At 36.7% G+C, this 19,021-nt stretch overlaps 1 protein-coding gene across 1 annotated transcript; it reads left to right on the top strand.

Annotated features, from left to right (window-relative positions):
- Positions 1-266: 266 nt before the first annotated feature.
- LOC112943454 (la-related protein 7-like) lies at positions 267-17,991 on the top strand (the record flags this gene model as incomplete). The annotated part of the gene is made up of 9 exons (XM_026034626.1): positions 267-431; positions 1,000-1,108; positions 2,373-2,756; positions 3,234-3,369; positions 6,396-6,541; positions 7,489-7,607; positions 10,504-10,663; positions 13,171-13,262; positions 17,605-17,991. Coding segments are annotated over 9 exons (1,392 nt in total), but the record flags the coding sequence as incomplete, so codon positions are not given.
- Between the last annotated feature and the right edge of the window lie 1,030 nt (positions 17,992-19,021).

Consider the following 19,021-nt stretch of genomic DNA (forward strand, 5'->3'; position numbering starts at 1 on the left):
AAGGAGTAGTAACTTTACATATATGTATGAGAAACATTTTGTCGCGAAGAAGCGTCTGAAGCTGGTATTGGTCACAACAAGACTATGAAAATATGAATATTACATATACACGGTGTTTGTGCTACGTTTAGTCTTCTGGTTAGAAATCTGTTTTCAGATCATTGTTTAAATTGCTGCTTCGAAAAGTCAATCTGATGATCATTATAATAGTCTTTATAAGATGTGTATATAATATTGATAAAACATTTTTTTTTTCTTTTGTTTAGGAGTTGCTTCCTAAAAATGTTAATCACAGTTGGATTGAGCGGGTGTTTGGCAAGTGTGGTAATGTAGTTTATGTCAGCATACCCCGGTATAAAACTAGTGGAGATCCAAAAGGATTTGCTTTTGTGGAATTTGAAACTAAAGAGCAAGCAGATAAAGCTATTGAGGTTAGTAATTGTAGCTCTGGTAACATCTCTCGTGGTTGTCACTGTAATATGGATAGTATTGTCTTTAAGTTCAGTGGAAGTGTAGCTTAGTGCGTTTCAGATACAGAAATTTCTAAAATACTTTTTATAATAAAATATGGCTGGAGTTATGCCTCTTTTCTGTTCTCAGACCTACCTTCAGTTAATTTCACTATTCATAAAAAGATAATTCTATCAAACAAGGTAGAATTTGAATAGAAATATAGTGGGTGTTTTCAGTGTAGTGGGTTTTTTGGGGGCTAATTTGGCTTGATACTGCTGGCATATTTTGATTGCAGAAATAGAAAATTGAATCTAAAAGAAAAACAGATTAATTAATTTAGTTGATAGAAGATTGTTTTAAGTTCTTTACCTTGTAGTACGTTGTTTCGAAACATGCAGTAAACATTCATTTCAGGATCATAGTTGTAATAGAAGCAAAATGCTGAATAAGCAGAAAGACATAACATGAATGATGTGAAATCAAGTTTAAAAAGTAGGTACTTGTTGATTTTCTTTTTCTATATTTTTTATTTTTTTTAATCATAAGTTTTTGAATAATCCACCGGAAGAGGCACCACGGAAACCTGGGATTTTCCCTAAAACTGTAAAGAACAAGCCTGTTCCTACACTGAATACAAGTAATAGCACTGTAGTAGGTAAGTTTTAATAACCTATTGGAGGTCAAGAAGCACTATTCTATGCTTCAGTTTTTGAAGGAAAAAAAAATTGAACTGCTGTGTTTCTGCACCATGATCTCTTGAAAAAGCTTGAAAAATTCCTGTTGCTGTTTTTTTCTGTTGCTATTGGCCAATGCAAGTGTATAAAATTGAATTGTAGAATCAAATTAATTGTGGAAGTGGCATATGATAAATTTCTGCCTTTTTGTTCTCATTATTAAGGAAATACAATTTTTTTTCTTTGGCCATCTACTAGGATTAGTCATTGTTATAACCAGCAGAACTGCTGTCCGATTGTACAGCTAATCATTTTTTTTAAGCACTTAACATTAGTAAAATATAACAGGTTGATTTAAAATATTTGTAACTAAAAGAAAGACACAACCACAGAAGCAAAATTATGTCTAAATGTTAATACTCTTCAGATAAGGTTATGATCATCTGATATGTTTTGGACCAAACCTACCAGTATTTACTCTCTAATATTTCGGCCAGTTCCTTGTGAAAATGGTAATTTTGACATTTCTTTGGCGCCTCCTCTATTTAAGGAGTCTATGGGGGAATGAACTATTCACAGTGTATTTATCTATAAAGCAGCATCATAGGATCACATTGTAACTTCCCTCACTGGCCTTTTTTTTTTTAGGTGCTTTGTTTTCTAGTCTTTGGAAGTGTTACCTTTAAGCATTGTGTTGCTCTTTATCACTAGTTGCTTATCAATATCTTTAATTCTAACCAGTAACAACTAGGACTACTACTAACAAAGAACAACATTCTTTTCCCACTCGAGATTCTCTAGACTGTTAAAACAATTTTGAAGCTAGTGAAGGATGTGGGGAAGAAAATGTGCTGTGGATTTCCCCTCTTGTCCTCTTGATTCTTTCCCATCCGCCCAGGTTGCTGAACATTCAAATGTTCTTTTGTTGTTGTTGGTTGCCTTTGAAAGGAGAAACAATGAGGAAATCTAGATTCTTTCTGAGGGGGAGCATTCCAAGAAACCTGTAGACTAACTTCACATGTGACCCGGGCATAGTCTTGCCTGTGGTTTCTGTATTTTTTTTCTTTGCCTCTCTCATCTGCCTAAAATGTTTAGAAAGTTTTGGAATGTTTTCTTTGATGCAATAGAGACAAGTATTTTATTTAACATTCCAAATTATAATGACATGTCAAAAAGCTAATAAATTAGATCATTAATCTAGTCCTTAATCACAGGAGGAGTTTAAATATTGTATCTCTAATGCAGAGGAAAAGAAAAAGAAGAAAAAGAAGAAATCCAAAGTCAAGAAAGAAAGCGGTGTACAGGCAGCTGTAGAAACAAAGCAAGCAAATGTAAATGCTACTGCAGAACAAGCACCAAAGTCAAAGAGACACAGGACTTGTTCTGAGTGTTCTGAAATGGAGGCAACTGCGACCCCCAGGCAGCCCGCTAAGAGAGAAAAAAGAAAATGGGGCAGAACAGAGAGCTCCGAGGCATCTATGGAAAGCAGGCCAAGGAAGAGAAAAAGAAGCAGCTCCGTGGATGGTGAAGCATCAAAGGCCAAAGTCAAGAAGACTGTTCAGAAGGATGAAATTCATGAAGTTCACACTATTAAAGAGGAAACAACAGAAGCTCAGAAAGAGCCCAATGGTAAAACGTCTTCTATATCTTTTCAGTACTGCATCTGTATTTGGAGAACTAAAATCTTCCTGATACTGTTTGGGTCAGTAGATAAAAAAGCCCTGACAATAGTAGAGGATTAACCGTCAGTTTTGAAATATACAGATAAACCTAGTAATGAGTCATTCAAGAAAGAATGACGAGTGAATGAATCTGATCAGAAGTTGAATTGAAAAAACAATGGAACTTCAGTAAAGTGATGAATTAGGATTTAAATATAAGAACTTAGATAAGATGAAAATACGAAAGAAAATGAGTTGGCACTAGATGAGAAATAAGTAGCAAGTTCTGTTAAATTTTCTTTTCATTCAAATTTAGGTCAAAGTATCAATGCTTTATCAATTATTCAACAACAGTTGTTTTAATTTCTTTTATAAGTTGTTTTAATTTCATTTGTAAACCCTGTTAAGGAAAGTTAGAACTCAATTTTTCTTGACTTTCATTTAGAAGTTTCAGCAGAAGATGATAAAGAGACTGAGAAGAAAGACACATCCCTTTCAAAATCTAAAAGGAAGCATAAGAAAAAACACAAGGAAAGACACAAAATGGGTGAAGAAGTCATTCCGCTCAGAGTACTCTCCAAGTATGTTGTAACAGTAGCAACTAATAGTACAGTAGTGATCATTTTTAAGTGCTTTCTTGGAGGAATTAGGGTTGTACACCATATGTATGAATGAGTATTGTCAGTTAATCTCTATTTGCTTTTTTAAATGTTTACTTTGAGGAATTATTTTGCCTGAATAACACTTGTGTAGTAACACTTGTACACCATGTGTATTATGAATGAGTTTCACATAATTTCTATGAAAGCAAAAGACCCAATTGTAGTTGCTCACTAGGTCATATCCGTGTTCTTATGTTTATTCTGTGTAGCATGGCAATTTTTTTATTGGGAAACAGCCCTCTTGCCTTTTTGCAACTGTTGCAGCCTGACTGAGACAAAGGTTAACAAAATAACGAGCCCACATGCTATGTGTAACAAGTTAATGCACTTAACTCTCAGGACTTGCATAGACAGAGTCCTTGCCCTGTTTGTTCACTTTTCACGTGTGCCAGCCAGTGAAGACAGATTTCTGTGTATTGATGCAAAGTTCTTAGGAAGGGAAGAACTTGCCCAATGTATGTATTGATGGCATTTGTATTTTATACAGGCAATTCCTTGCGTTCCAATAGCATAGATATACCATCACCAAGTTTTGCATACTTGCTTGCATGCTTTATTGAATTTGCATGAACAATGTTCCCAAGCATTGGAATTTGAGCAATTCAGAAGACTTTTTACAATTTCTCTATAAGTTGATATGTCTGTTATGTCTTACAGTCCATCACCATTGCTAAAGTGCAATTCCAATTTTATACAACAGAGTTGCATATTAGCAACAGTATTAGCCTGTAGTTAAAAGAGAAAGCTCATAAATTGCAGTCGTTACACAAATTACCCTGCAGTTTTACATACAGGCTGCTTGTGGGGGAAGGTGGATTTCAAGTTGTGAAGGTCCAGAAATTCTCAGCGAATTTAGGATTCACCACAACTAAAACATGGAAGCACTTACTTTGTCAAGCATCCAGCAAGTACCTCCATGTTGAAGTAGAGGGGGTCCTTTGCTGTAATGGTAATGAGAGCAATCTTGTGCTTTACATTTAACAAGGATACCATGCTCAGTATTAAGTTGAAATAATGCAGAAAAGCAGTCTTACATTTTGGGACAAATATCTACCCGTACATAGAAATTTAGGCAACATCATGAGTTTCTTGGGCATTTTTTCTCTTTAGTTCCTATGTCTGGTTAAGCTTTCTAGGAAGAGAACTCAATGTTTTCAGTGTTGAGAATATAGGATTCACCATCACTAAAACATGGAAGCACTTACTTTTCAGGAACAAAACAAGTACATCCACATTTAAGTTGTGGGAAATCCTGGTAATCAGTGACAGTGCTCTGAAAAACTACCCATCTTCCCCTCCACCCCCCCCAAAAAAAAAAATCTGATAAATGCAAACACTTCAGGCTGGAGATGTAGTTCATTTTTAATACCATGAAGAGACTAGGATCCACCACCACTGAAACATGGAAGCACTTACTTTTTTTAGGCAGCAGGTACCTCCATGTTAAAGCAAAGGTGGTCCTTCAAAATTGTTCTATTCAAAATTTTTCCCATTTTCATGGTAACAGTTGAAAATAATTTGAAGTGCAGAGAAGTGGTTTTTGGACATTCAGAACTTTGTGCATTTAATTCCTCTAAGCCGTAGCATTCCTCCTTCGCTTGCTGAAAAATTCCTCAGGGTGGCCTCTCAAGGTTTTAGGCAAGCAAATCTTGCAGTAGTGTAGTGGAAACGTCGTTCTTGGTCTTCGATGATATTTTCAGAATTGAGAACAGGATTCACCTCTACTAAAACATGGAAGCACTTACTTTTTTTGAGTCACAGAAAGCACCTCCATGTTAAAGTAAAAGGGGTCCACAGGTAGCAGCGACTCTCGTCCTCTTTGGCTAGGATACTGCAACTGCTGCATCAAATATGGGGAAGGGGAGGAAAAGGGAAAAAAAAWCAAGTTTCAGTTAATTTGAGCATACAGCATGGGAGGAAAAAAGTTCAAAAAAGCATTGTAAATACTTGCCTGGGTCGTTCTCCTTGGTCTTCTCTTCCTTCTCTTCCTTTCAGTCAAGTTAACAAGGAGCAAGTCCTTGAGCTTGTATTTATACCATACCTTCCTAGGGAATGGTGTTGCCTTTTTATCTCAAAGAATCATTAGGTGGGTCTTTTGTTATTTTAATGTCTTTGCTCTGCTGAGAATGTATGATCCTGGGTGAGTCTGGATGCTTTTTTGAAGTATACAGTTGTCAATGTTAACAGCTAAAACCATTACCACAAGATATCCTCCTCTTTAAAAATCCTCTATCAGCTTGTTTGATAGCACAGATTAGGGTAACAATGAGTCGTTCTCACAGTGGCACTGTAGGCATTGTGTTTCTGGGGAGCAAAGCTCTAGCTGTTTGCAGAAACATCTCCATGTTAAATGTATGTAAATATATAAATTGCTTCCATGTGGTGTTATTTTTTAACTKAAGTGCATTTGAATAGTAAGGAATGTTCTTATCTCAGTAGGTTTTTGGTGAGTTTAACCAGTTGTTGATTTTTTGATCAATGATTTTTTCCAGAAAAGAAATACCTGATTCCTAATATAGTAACACATAGGAGAGGATCCAGTGAACTAAATCAGTGAACTTGAGTTCACCGTGTATCAGTTGTGACTGTAGTGGTGCATATRCTCTGTGTGTTTCAGGGGAAAGCGATGAATCCTTGTATTCCACCAAACTGTTATGAGTGTTATTGAACATGTGTAACAAAGTTGAGAGTCTTTTTGACTGACAGATGGATTTTGCTAGAACTTGCACGGAGTATTAAAAGATAAAGCAAATAATGCAATAGGGAGCCCGAAGTCTTCAGACTTAGGGCTCAAGATAAGCAAAGAGATTACTCATAGTAAGAAATGCCTTTGCAAGTTCCACTTAGGATAAAACATATTGTAAATAACTTAAGTTTCTGAGTTTGTGAACCTTTTTGATTGTTTATTCACTGCTCACATTCTGTTCCTTTGTTGTCGTCCATAGGACTGAGTGGATGGATTTGAAGCAAGAATATTTGGCCCTTCAAAAAGCCAGCATGGCCTCCTTAAAGAAAACAATGTCTCAAATCAAACCTGAGTTGACGGGAGAAATGGAAACAGACGCTAAGTCTCAGTCGAAAAACGGCAAATGTAATGCTGATTATCATCTTTCCTGTTTTGTTTTCTTGGTGATTCTAACATTGTTACAGTGTTTAAAACCTTGGTTGTTTAGAATAATTGAAATGCAATTTTAGGTTATGTAATGCTGGTGACTTTTTTTCTGAATGCCAAGTAGTATAACATGCAAGCACCTCTTTCAGGTCTAGGACTAAAGAAGTTGGAGTAAAGAACAATCCAGTGGTCTAAGAATGTTCCAGTAGCATTTCTAGGCCTAAAGATCACTTTAGGTAATTTAGATCATAAACATCCTGGGAAATAAAATGACATAACCTGGTCCTGATTCACTTTGGCTTAACCATTCCTCCACAGCACTTTGCAAAGCTATTGCTTAAAGTAAGGAGTCTATAAAACTGCTTGTAATCAGGTCTTTGGAGATTTCTAGTAAGAAAATTTGGTAATAGAACTGCTTTTTTTTTTTTTTTTTAATGCTCTATACTTCTGTCTGTTACTTCAGTAGTTTAATGCTTGTTTGCTCATTTTATAACGCTCTATAATTCAAGGTGGAGCTATCGCTGTAGTGATAAAAAAAAATGATAATAAATAAAAAATGTGTTTTATCAGGACAGTCCCTGATGTATAATAGAACTTGTGTAAGTCCTAGGACATCATTTATTTTAGGGGGTTTGTTTTCTTGGTCACAGTGACTTAACTTTTAAGTATTTTAAGTATTTTAAGTATTTTCTGCTGCTAGATGTGTTTGGACAGCATCCAAGGTTGAAAAAAAAATCTGGATTTCTGCATTACCAGTATTTGATACTCCTCACTGCTACATGCATATTTTACACTGTTCATGTGTTTCATAGTATCTTTTGATTTGGCAAACTGTTACAGGTATGACTTCTTAATGGGGATTTTTTTCTCTTTCCTCTTTTTTTTTTTTTTTTCCTCCCCTTTTCCCTGCTCTTCAAATTAACCAGCCTCCAGTGAAGACTCTGACCCTCCTGCCAAGAGTAACACAATGGGCCCCCAGTTTGTGAGTGGAGTAATTGTGAAGATCATTAGCAGCGAGCCCCTGCCGGGCAGGAAGCAGATCAAGGTAATGTCCTTGTAACCTCCGGGRGTGGTTGTTAGCTTGTCCACTTACAGTGCCCCCGAAATGTTTGAATACGGAATACCATGTAAACCCAATTTTTATCTGGCCAGGAGCAACGTACAGATTCTCCTGTAGTACTTGTTAATAGAAGGTTTATCAAAGGCAGAATCAGGAAGTGTGTGGAAGGATGGGGGAGGAAAAAGCGAAGAGAAARAAAAAAAGTAGCTGTTACAAAGTGCTTCAGGCAATATCAAGTTTACAATGAAAATAATGATAAAAATGTCCTAAAGTGTAAGCAATTCTCACCTCCAGCTGCAGCCCTTTTTGCTTTGTCCTTGCATTTTTTTGTGTGAAAAATGTGGCAAATTTTACGTTGTTAAAAGTAAATCACTGTTTATATAGTGTTTTGGAAAGTTCAAAACAAAATGCGTGGATACAGCATGTTTTATTAATTTCAGTACCATAATTCTTTACTGTTAAGCAATCTTTAATAAGTTGATGTTTCAACCATTAATGAGAATGTGGAGTCAAGAAAATGCTCTTTGCATGGGAAAGTAGTTGTTCTTTTTCAGTAAGAAAATCACAACTGAAACAACTTGATGGTGAATGATGGCATTAGAACTTGTGCAATGAACTCTTTTTTGGGGGGAGGTGGGGGATGGCAGGAAAGGAGCGAGGGAACAGCGCAGGGAGCAAACGATCCATTTTCTCTCTAACTAAGCATGAAAATGTTTAAGATGACCTGAACTGTATATTGCTACACATATGAAATTTCTCTACAGTAAGTAGAATGTTTTCACGTAAAGACATTAATACTTTTAAACCATGTTCCTTCAAAATGAAAAAGTTGAAACCATTTTCCAATGAAAGTGATGTCATTTTTTTTTTCTTTTTTTTCTCAGCCCGTGAATATGACAAGGGGTGCTTTTTTCCTTGAAATTGTGTTTTGTGGACGAATAACAATTGAAAATACTTCCAACAACTTCATTATTGCAAGAGATACTTAATAGTCTATTTGACACATTGAGAGAATATTTTAAACTTGTTCYGAGATGACTTATCCAACTACCTAGACTTACAACTGAGTGGTCCATTTGAAGTTTCTGTGGCTGCTCTGAAGTGTGTGGCGGTTACCGTGTGCATAAATCTAAGCAAGATGAGAAGCACATATCTCTCTGAAAACAAACTGTTGATATGGTTTAAACTTAATCARTCTTATCTGTTTAGGTATTTGCAGGCAGTTGTCTGCACTGGAGTCGCTTGGGAGAATGTGTGGCCCTCATATTGGTTGTCCCTGTAGTATCTGAAGGCCAGCTCAGTGTGGCTGCGTTGTACGTTTTAGCAGGTTAAGTTTGTGTTTCAAATCATATATATACAGAGGGAAACATTTTTACAATAACTGAAAAYAACCACTGCTATGTCCATAGACATGAATTGTTACTCAATTTCCTTTTGTGTGACTTTCAGGTAAGGTTAATACTTGATGAAAGTAAAGGGAGGCAATGSAAGATTTTAGTGTGGCTTTTGCCATACTTGGGTTACATCCTTGGTTATAGGAATAAGGAGGATAGGAAAAATATTTTTCAGAAGTGTTAATTGAAAATGAGGCAAGTTTAAGAGCATATCTAGTTGCCAAATACAAYTATAGATGGAAGACGTTGCAAGCTTTAGGCTATGCCCGCTCTTTCAGGTCTGAAAGCTGCATAATGTGCTCAGTACTCAGCTTTATTTCTTTAACCACATTAACTGGTTCCTTGAAAGGCCAATCTAACTCTTCTCCCAAGCATTGCTTTGCCTAAGCTCCTGGGCCGTCATAGCTATGGGAACAATGGTACAAATCAATGCCTCTACTGCCTTCTTAACCAAATTAAAAAGTGATCTCTTTCTGGTTATGTGCAGCAAACCCATACTGAAAGGATACCTGCAAAATAGTTCTACTGTTTTAACACTCAATTTGTACTTTAGTGTTTCCATATTCTTCTGTTAAATATAGCCTTTTCTCAGAGATAATTCTATCTCTCAACACCAACAAATGATTTGGATCCTTCTGTGAGTGTTCTAGAACTGAGGGTAGTTTTTTGGCTCTAAAATGATCTTGACAGTCTTTGCACTTAATTCCCTCTCATCCCTCACCCTTGTTTAGTTGTCCGTTGTGTCTGGTAGCGGAGGGTTAAAAGCAGTGTGTAACTCTTGAATAGCAACATCTTGAGATGCCTGCTGTGAACAAAATTGACTAGGAAGGAGTGATCTTGGTTAATTTCCCTAACAGCAGGTATTATAACTGAAGTATTTCTTCTGAAAGAGCGTGTGTGACTCTTCAGCTATTGGTTGAGATTTTTAGGCAGAGGTCACTTCATAAAGAAGTGAAGGGCTGGTTKAGTGTACTGATTTCTCACTTCGTCTGCTGTGGTTGAGCTTCTGTTTATGTTTCATTCTCCCATGTCTATGCTCTTCTAAAAAAATAAATTCAGTATATTTCTATTGAATTGACATGTGTGTGTTCTATTAAAAAATAAAAGTTTGTATGGATACAACAGTGTATTCCATCGTAAATTACTTATGGTCCACACATAATATTTTTTTTCTGCAAAAATCATCTGCAAGAGCTAGCTGCTCTAAATTCCTTTTGGAGGACAGGCTGAGAGATATATTAGATGTTCTGAAGGTTAATGTTCCTAATTCAGTTCAGTAATATATTTATGAAAACCAATGCATGAACTCAAAATTATTTGACAACGATTGCTCATTAAATGGCCAAGTTCATTGTTACTTCTTGGTACTTAATGACCATTTCAAAGATTCTCTGTGGTGGTTTTTTTTTTGTTGGTGGTTTTTTTTTTTTTTTTTTTTTTTTTTGTTCAGTCTGGTTAACGGTCTGTGTTCTCACGTGCTTGGGCAGGATGCTTTGTCCATGATGGCGGCTGTTGCTTATGTTGACATGCTGGAGGGAGATACCGAATGCCACGTCCGCTTTAGGACTCCCGAGGATGCCCAGATTGTTATGAAATCACACAGAGAAAAACAGATTAAGAACCCCTGGAAGCTTGAAGTCCTCACTGGTAAGTGCTGTGTGGCTGTGTGTCTGTGTGTAGTGGTGTTTTGTTTTAACATAGATCAAGGGAAGACTTCCCTGTACTGTGTAAAGGGTGGTTGTTGCTTTATGGAGCTTTATTCAATTGTTTATGTAGTTTATGTATATGAATCAATCCTTTTTTCCTCTATTTTCAGTTGATCTGAACAGTAGCTAAAAAAAAAAAAAAATTAGTATTTTAGCAATCTAACTATGAAGTAATTCATTTGTTTTTTTTAACCCAATTTTATTCTTTTAAGATGATTTTTCATCTATTGCTTTACTCTGACYAGTGTACTGGTCAGTACTCAATTCACGTTTCAGCCTGAGAATCATCAGGACATTATACTCAGAGCTGCTGATGATATTTTTCTGGTGAATGCTGGTTTGTGGTGTTGTGGTATTGTGTTATGGGACAAAAAATCCCACAATGTGAATATGCCTATAGTGGTAGTGCTTACATTCCAGTTTATCATCTTTCAGAATGTTGGTTAGCTTATTTCTATATAATAGCTCCCCCACTATTTTATCTACACTGAATAAACTTGGAGCTTTATTTTCCTGTGTGTAGAGATGTTGTTTTGTTTTGGAGTTGCTCTGCTGTTCTAAATTCATATCTTGCTTTTATTCTTGAGTGGTTTTCGTGTGTAAAGAAGCCCCTTATGGAAGGGAAGGRTAGAAGAAGTGTCACTCAACAACAATATCTAGAAATTTTAAATGCAGATTACACACACACACACACACAAGCAAAAATTAGTTTTTAAAACAATGCAAATCATTGTCTGATATATAGTAATTTAAATATTACATCACAAACCTGCAAGGATCCTCTTACAGGGCCAAGAGAAAATATTTTGTCCCATGCATATTTTGATGTAAACCCACATAAATCCCAATTAAGAACTGTAGAAAGAAGAGTTTTATCGGAAATATTTACCCTCATGATAAAGCCAAAATTAGTTCAAGCTAGGGACTTGCTGAATGCAGCTCATGTCATTTTGGAATTTAAAAAGAAAAGAAAAAGTTTCCAGAGTGCTCTGTGTTCCAGAGATCCAGATTTGCTTGAAGAAATACAGCTCTTTACAGCTGTGCATTCTGTGGGTATTTGTCTCATTTTTTACGTCCTTTTATAAAAGAGTAATAGATTGGCAGTAGCTACATACTAGGCTGTGGTGTTCTTCCATTCATGTGRGTAAGATTTCTCCCTCTCCCCCATCACTTCATTGAAATGAGAATAGGAAGGATTCTGAGGAATGTATGAGTGCTCACAATAAGGATTTCAGCTCGCCTTGGTAGGGTAAGGGGAAATCAGAGAATAACAATAGGCAAAGAACCTTTTATGCCCCATACTGAAGAGAGACGCTGACTCAGCAATATTTTATTTAGTAATAAACTTGACATTGACTAAACATCTTTGTTTTTCATCTAACAAAATAGTAGACATACTCAGTGATGTTTAAATGTTAGTGTAACTGAACTTATCATATAGTTAAAGTTTATTTTAAATTGTTCTACAAATTATTAATTCTATAACTCTTGCAGGCRTGAAGAGCACTTGGACATTTACTCACAGCTAGAGATTTCCCATGAGACTGCACACCATTTCTTTATACAATTCACATATAGACAGCTGTGGGGCAAGTCAGAAAAATAATAGGAGACTCTTTCTTACTGCAAAACGATCACAGAGTTAATTCCACTTAAATCCCCCTCATATTCTACATATTCCCCCTCATATTCATAAATYATCTTTGGTGATGCTGCCCATAAAGTCCTAGAGTTTACTTCTAACTGCATTGTTTATTTAACTCATTATTAATAATATTTTTTTAAAGAACAGCGTATTACACTTCGTAGTTTGTTTTATCGTTTGAAGTTGGTCAAAGGATGAAGTACATTAGTGAAGCAAATAGCCTCCAAGTAGTGTGGTGAAACTTGTCTTAGCTAAAACTGAGCTCCTTCTTTTGCTGCTGTGTATATAGTGCTATTTCATACCTATCCCTAGCGTTGTTAAAGTGACGTGATTCAGGTCATTTAGGTCATCCTACCTAAAACCTGGTTTGGGTGCTGCTCAGTTGGTATGGAATGAGGGTTGTACTGTAAGCTAAGCCTCCCTGGACAGAGAATTTCACCTCTGTTCACCTCTGTGTGTGTTGGCCATATGCTGCAGTCCTCTGTGACTATAAAATTCAATACTAATAGTAAAGAATTAAATGTAGTATAATTTGTGCTCTGTGAATTGATTTGAAACTAACTTGGAGATGAGCAGAGAAGCTTGGAAGAATGGAGTAGTTTTGATATCCAAAATAAAAACATGTATTCTGACAAAGAAATGATTTTTTTTACTAGAACTGACATTTCAGGATTCCCTAGCAGATGGTTTTRTGTATATGTTCATGGGTTAAAATGGTTTCCTAATCACAAGAGATTAAATACTGTGTCTACTTTTATCGGATAGTTTTAATCATGAACTGTCATGTTAACTTGTGTGCCAAGGTGATCATGAGCAACGATACTGGCAGAAGATTCTGGTGGACAGACAGGCTAAACTGAACCAGCCGCGAGAAAAGAAGCGGGGTACTGAGAAGGTAAGTGGCAAGTCAGCTTGTGTGTGGACAGGGCCGGGGTGTTTTATATTTCCCTGTACCTGATTGGAAGTATAACTGTGTTTCCATGTTGGTCAGTGTTTTCAGAAAAGTGGACATTTGCCTCACTCTGTTTTTAATACAGATATATCACCTTTTAGTGACTTTGCGGCAGGCACGATAAATCCTGGTATCCTTTTAGGTTCTTAAAGTTAAGTTAGTCTGGTCCTTTACCTGGTGGAGAGGGCCTAAAGAGTACCTCATGAACATTTTGTTGCTAAGTTTGCTTTAGACACCTCAAAGACTGAGTTGGATTTAATCTAAATCTTTATACTGTCACTTGAAAAACATAGAAATCATTTGGCATGCAGTTTCTAATGATTTTGGTAACGTAGCACTTTCTGTTAGGATTCTTGGATGTTCCCATAGTTCACACAAATAATAACAAAAGCTTCCTATTTTTTCATACTTAATTGAAATAACAAACTATCTAACACTGCATCTAAATCAACAGCAGTTAAGACAAGGTCTAGACCTTGTCTTATACAGGGCATAGTGTGTATCATTATCCTGTTTGTCTTCATTTTCTAAGATCCCACAGATACGTGAATCTAGTCCTTCTAAACAAATATGTAGTTTAAGAGTTTACCCAAATGATGAATGTAATTTTCTAAAAGCATAAAAAATGATATTAGCTTGTAGCCTTTATTCTTGAMTAAAAGCAGGAGACTGTAAAGCTCTATGAATGTGAGATCCATATATCCTTTTAGTGCCATTTGTAATTCAAAAAATAATTATTTCAAACAAAAAGTATTTTGCCAGTGACATCTTTGTCTTCCTTTAGGACTAACTCTCAAGTCTTCATCTTTTGAAGACAGATTGGTATTTGTTGCCCAAATTGGTGCAAAGTGGTCAGTAATGTGCCTCATCGAGGTTTGCAAATATAGACTGTCTGGGTTGTGCCTAACAAAAGAAGCAGCAAGGATGCAACTCCTACTCCTCCCCCTTAGCCATCACCTTAAACACCGGGAGGTGTTAACTTCAAAGCTTTGTGAGTGCTATTTAAATGCTAACGCTGTTAAGCAAAACATCAGGAGAAGAATGTTTAACTGTAGTGGAGAATACTTAACTTTTTTTTGCAACTTGAGGGCAGTGTTTATTTCAAATCAAGAGAATTGTTTAGAAGTTAGCTCTTAAGGGRAAAAAAACCTATTAAGTACGGTATTTCTATTCCATTAATTTTAATGTTAATCTAAGTGCYATTAGTATGCCTGTGGGTTTTAAAATCATTTCACTATGTGAGATRCAAGATCTCTGGAAAAAAAACCCATTTATTAATGGTTTTATGCTATGTACAGATGTACATTTACATACTAACTGAAATGAAGTATTTTTTAAATTAGATTCATATAAGCCATGTTGCTGCAGTGATGTCTGTGTAAGTATAGTAATGATCTTTCACATCGTTGTGTGGACGGTATCGTGTTATGAGCTACGCAACAAAACCAAGCACACTTGTGTAAAATGCAAGTCAGGAGCCTCTCAGCTCTAGACATAGCTGCTTTTCCAAGAGTTCCAGCGTGCATGGCCTTAGCTCGTCTCCTGAGAATATGGTAGGCGTTGTGGTATGCTAGGATCAGGGCTAGTGAATCCTTAGGGGAGTTGTGCMTGAGAAAATGCTCAGGTGCCTGAGAGAATGCTCAGGTACAACAACCAACCAAACAAAATGCACACTTCTAGCACAGTTTCGATAGTATACAGATGTCTAAAGTCTAAATAAAATAGTCCAAGCCTCACAATGAAACCTACAAACCTGCCTTTGGACTGTGGGAGAGTAAAAGATATTCAGTGTCAATCTGTAGTGTGTCTACAGACTATCATAGTCTTTCTCACACCTGGTTATCCCTTGCCACCTCTATGTCCTAAGGTCCTATATGTCCTTTTGTGCAACTGCATGATCACTCAAGTTGGGGAAGTGATTAAAAACAGATTAAAATGTCTTCATGCCAGAATGGCTGATTTTTAGGGTAGTTCTAGTTGGTGCAGGTTGAAAGCATTAATCAGGCTGCAGCCTTAAGCTCTTTTAAAAACTGCAGATTGCTTCAAGTTGTCTATTTACCAAGCAGGCCCGAGGGCTGGTGAGTTTGGAGCTGCAGTGCTGTCTGGTAGAGGCTGTGCTGCTCCAATCCTTGTCACCCTGTGCACCCCTTTGCCTAGGGGGAAAGGCGGCCGCCTGAGTGGGTGGGAGTGGCAGTAGTGAAAGGTGCCTGGCGAGGAAGTGAGAATTGGGTGCTTGTGAAGGGAGGACTAACTGGGACACAAAATGGGAAAGGGGGAAGCTTGAGGCATGGTGCATATTCTCAAGCAGAGATGATGAAGTGGAAACACGCACTGAGATGAATTGGATAGTTGACATCATAGTGCTTTGCTTTCAGCATTTGTACTTCTTCTCTATGGATTATGTTGAATGAGTGAGCTGCTTTACCCCCCTCTTCCTTTTTTAAACTTTACTCTTCCCCCCACACACACACACCAGTGAAAGTGACTTCATATTTTTTTCCAGTATCATTTTTACTTGCTGAAGAAGGAAAAAATCTTTTTCAGGGGGAAAAAAAGTGTTGTTTAGCAGAATTTGATTTCTAATGCTGGTGAGGATACATGAGGGTTGTCATCAATTTCAGCCCTGTCTATTGCAGGAAAAATAATTTGCCAGCATAACTGTAATGCTGTAATAACTTCGCAGCAAGCAGTGGAACCACAACATCCGTGTAGGGAGTCTTTCCTGACAACTCTCACCAGTGCAGCAGCACGCCGGGCACTTCTGTGCTCTGTGCAAGAGGTAGTATCTACAGAACAAAACTACAAGCGCAGTCTTACGGATAAGTAGTAAATCACTAGATTTATGTGATGTTTTTCAAATTCCACAGTCCCCCTTTCTCTGAGCTCTCAGCAATAGCTAATATGTTTTAGCAGTCTATATCAGATAAGTTAATGTACATTTATTATGGTGCATTATGGATGTGTCTAGGTTCGCAAGAGTCTCAACTTCCTTGTTGCTAGAAAGTCTTTTATCTGCTGCTTCTTTATAGTTTGTTTTGATATATTTTCATATTTGCCAGGTAGTTAATCGTCGTAGTTATTGTTAAGAAATTATAATAGAGGATCACAGAGTAACAAAGCCTGTGCTTTTTTTTATAATTTCTATGACTTGCCTGCACTAGTGAGATTAAATCAGATGGATATTCTAGTATGGATGCTTTACAAATTAGCATGTTTTACAGGGCAGTTTCACGGCAGGCGTAGGCTGAAAGGTAGCAGGTCATCTTTAACAAGAGCTTTTCTCATCCCTTTGTACTAGGAAAAAGTGATTTTCTCATTAGCCAAGAAGTGCCATCTTTTCCTTAGCAACACTGGTGATTCGTGTGTGTGCTCTGAAATGAACAAATGAAACAAACTGAACGCAAGCTGGAATGCAGTATCCAAATTATGATGATGTTTTTGAAACCAACTTTTTTCTTTCTAGTTTCTTTATATTTTTAGTCCTTGCAAGGAAGCAAGATGGCTATTTCACTTGTGGGTGGGTGGGTTGTAAGGCAGTTGCTACTCACATCGCTTCAAGATATATTAGACGATTCTAGATGGCCCAGTATCTCTAGAGCAGGAAAGTCTGGATTTAGTGATTTGGATTTCCAGCATGTGGTGGTGGGGAGGAATCTTCCATCCCTGGAAATACAAGTGTGTTAAAGTCCTGAGTGGATGGAGGTCTCACTTTTGACATAGTGGTCGAGCGTGGAAGTTCTCTTAACTGGTGTTCTGTAAAGCAGGTGAGAAAAGCTGCTTTAGCAGAAAGGAGGAGACGTGCTGCTGTGGGTGAAAGGTTTTGCAGTCAGTGAAGAACTTGGATAAGCAGTTCTGTWACACCACACTTCAGCATCTGTGGCTTCAAATGTTCCTGAAAATACATGGTCTCAAGCACCTACTGTTTTAGGCAATATAGCTTAAAAAAAAAAAAAAAAACTTGGAAACATCTGTCTGATAGAACACACATTAGAGTTACAGATTCCCAACACCTGTATTCCACTACTCATGTTGTTATTTCTTGAGATCAGTTTTCGGCAGGGCTGTAATACTTAGTGCTTTTTTTCCCAACTTGAAGGATGACTCCTGTCTGGATTTCTTTTTTTTTGTTTTGTTTTTGTTTTTTTTWATAATTTTGTAATTTTAGAAAATGAAAACAACCTTTCTGAGTTTGTGGGTATTTGGGGATGTGGGTTTAGTTTTTCTTGGTTGTGAGATGAACTCCTAATAATCAACCTTCTTACCTATTTTTCAATTCTGTTCACAGCTGATTGCCAAAGCAGAAAGAATAAGACTTGCGAAGACTCAAGAGGCAAGTAAACATATTCACTTCTCTGAAGATAACTAACCAAGAGAAACTGCAATTTTGAAAGTGATTTAGGGGAAAAGAGTAAAAACAGTAACACTGGCTGCAGCAACTAAACCATTTCTAACAAAATATCAAGAACTGGTTTGTTTGCTTCATAATTCTGCAGACTGCAATTATGAATCCCACTTTTCATTAGATTGAATGTTTACTGCCTCTGAGCCTTTAGGTAAAGCTTTGTTGGGGGGGAAATGTATTAAGAGATCTTGCTTAAGTTTAACTTCTGAATTTTTGTATGTTGTCATTTTCTACACTAGGTTATAAAATAAAATGCTTGAGAAATTTTCAGTTGTGCATCTCTAATTCTTCATTGTTAACAATTCTGTGATGCCATAAAACTGATTAATGCCAAACAAAGCTCTCTTGGCTTCTTTTGAGTCCATCAGACTAGAATAATGCAGGAGACTAACTATAATGTTCTTGTTCTGTGTTTTTAAAGCAGCTAGGATTGTCTGAAAATCTGCTTCGTTGAGAAGTCTGGAAGAACATTTTCTTACATGAAGTGCGCACAACTGAGCTTAGTCGCGTTTTTATAAACGTCTTTGTCAAAACTTGAAATAGTAATTTTGAGGAGGGCAAGTAAGAAGACTTTTGGTACACCTGATAATTCCAGCTCTAGAGCGTTCTCATTTAAAGATAGTTTTCAAGTCATGCAGTCCACAGGTTAAGGTAATAATCTGAAGCACTTTATTGTAGACTGATAGAAATAAAACTATGARCTGGTCTGAGAGTTTTGGGATGATATAAAAGGATTGACTTCCACGTGGGTAAGTCTTTGACTTTGTACTCTTTAATGTAAAGAAAAATTCACATGTTTATTTGTGGATTTTATTTTATGTAAGATTGGGCACAACAAATAGAAAAGTAGACCCAAACACATTGGTTGATATAAGTGTGAAGTTTCTGTATGAATAGGAGGATGAGCCAGTTAGTTTGAAGCTAAAAGCACATTCCTAAAACACCACCACAGTATCTTGAAAGAAACTGTCAGTGACAATTTCTTTTCTGTGCCTATAGAATTTGCTGGTAAAATAGGTGAACATTATCTTAAATTCTCTGCTGCCAAACTACTGTAGCAGTGTAGACTGTTTTGTTAATTTGTCTTGTTTTTCTTAAAAAAAAAAAAAAATTGATTATTGGTGTATTTCTGCTGTCTAAGAAAATATTTGCGTTTCTGCTGAACTGTTGAAAGTTTTGTGTCCGTTATACCTAGGCTAGTTTTGCTGGCAGAATAAGAGGCAAAGGAAAGAAAAACGATGAAGGTTTCTCAACCCGCTATACTAAACACAGCAAGTGTAACCAAATGGCCCAACACAAG

This window comes from Nothoprocta perdicaria, unplaced genomic scaffold (assembly GCF_003342845.1).
Source record: "Nothoprocta perdicaria isolate Ctin4 unplaced genomic scaffold, notPer1 scaffold_149, whole genome shotgun sequence".
In the NCBI taxonomy this organism is placed as follows: domain Eukaryota; kingdom Metazoa; phylum Chordata; class Aves; order Tinamiformes; family Tinamidae; genus Nothoprocta; species Nothoprocta perdicaria.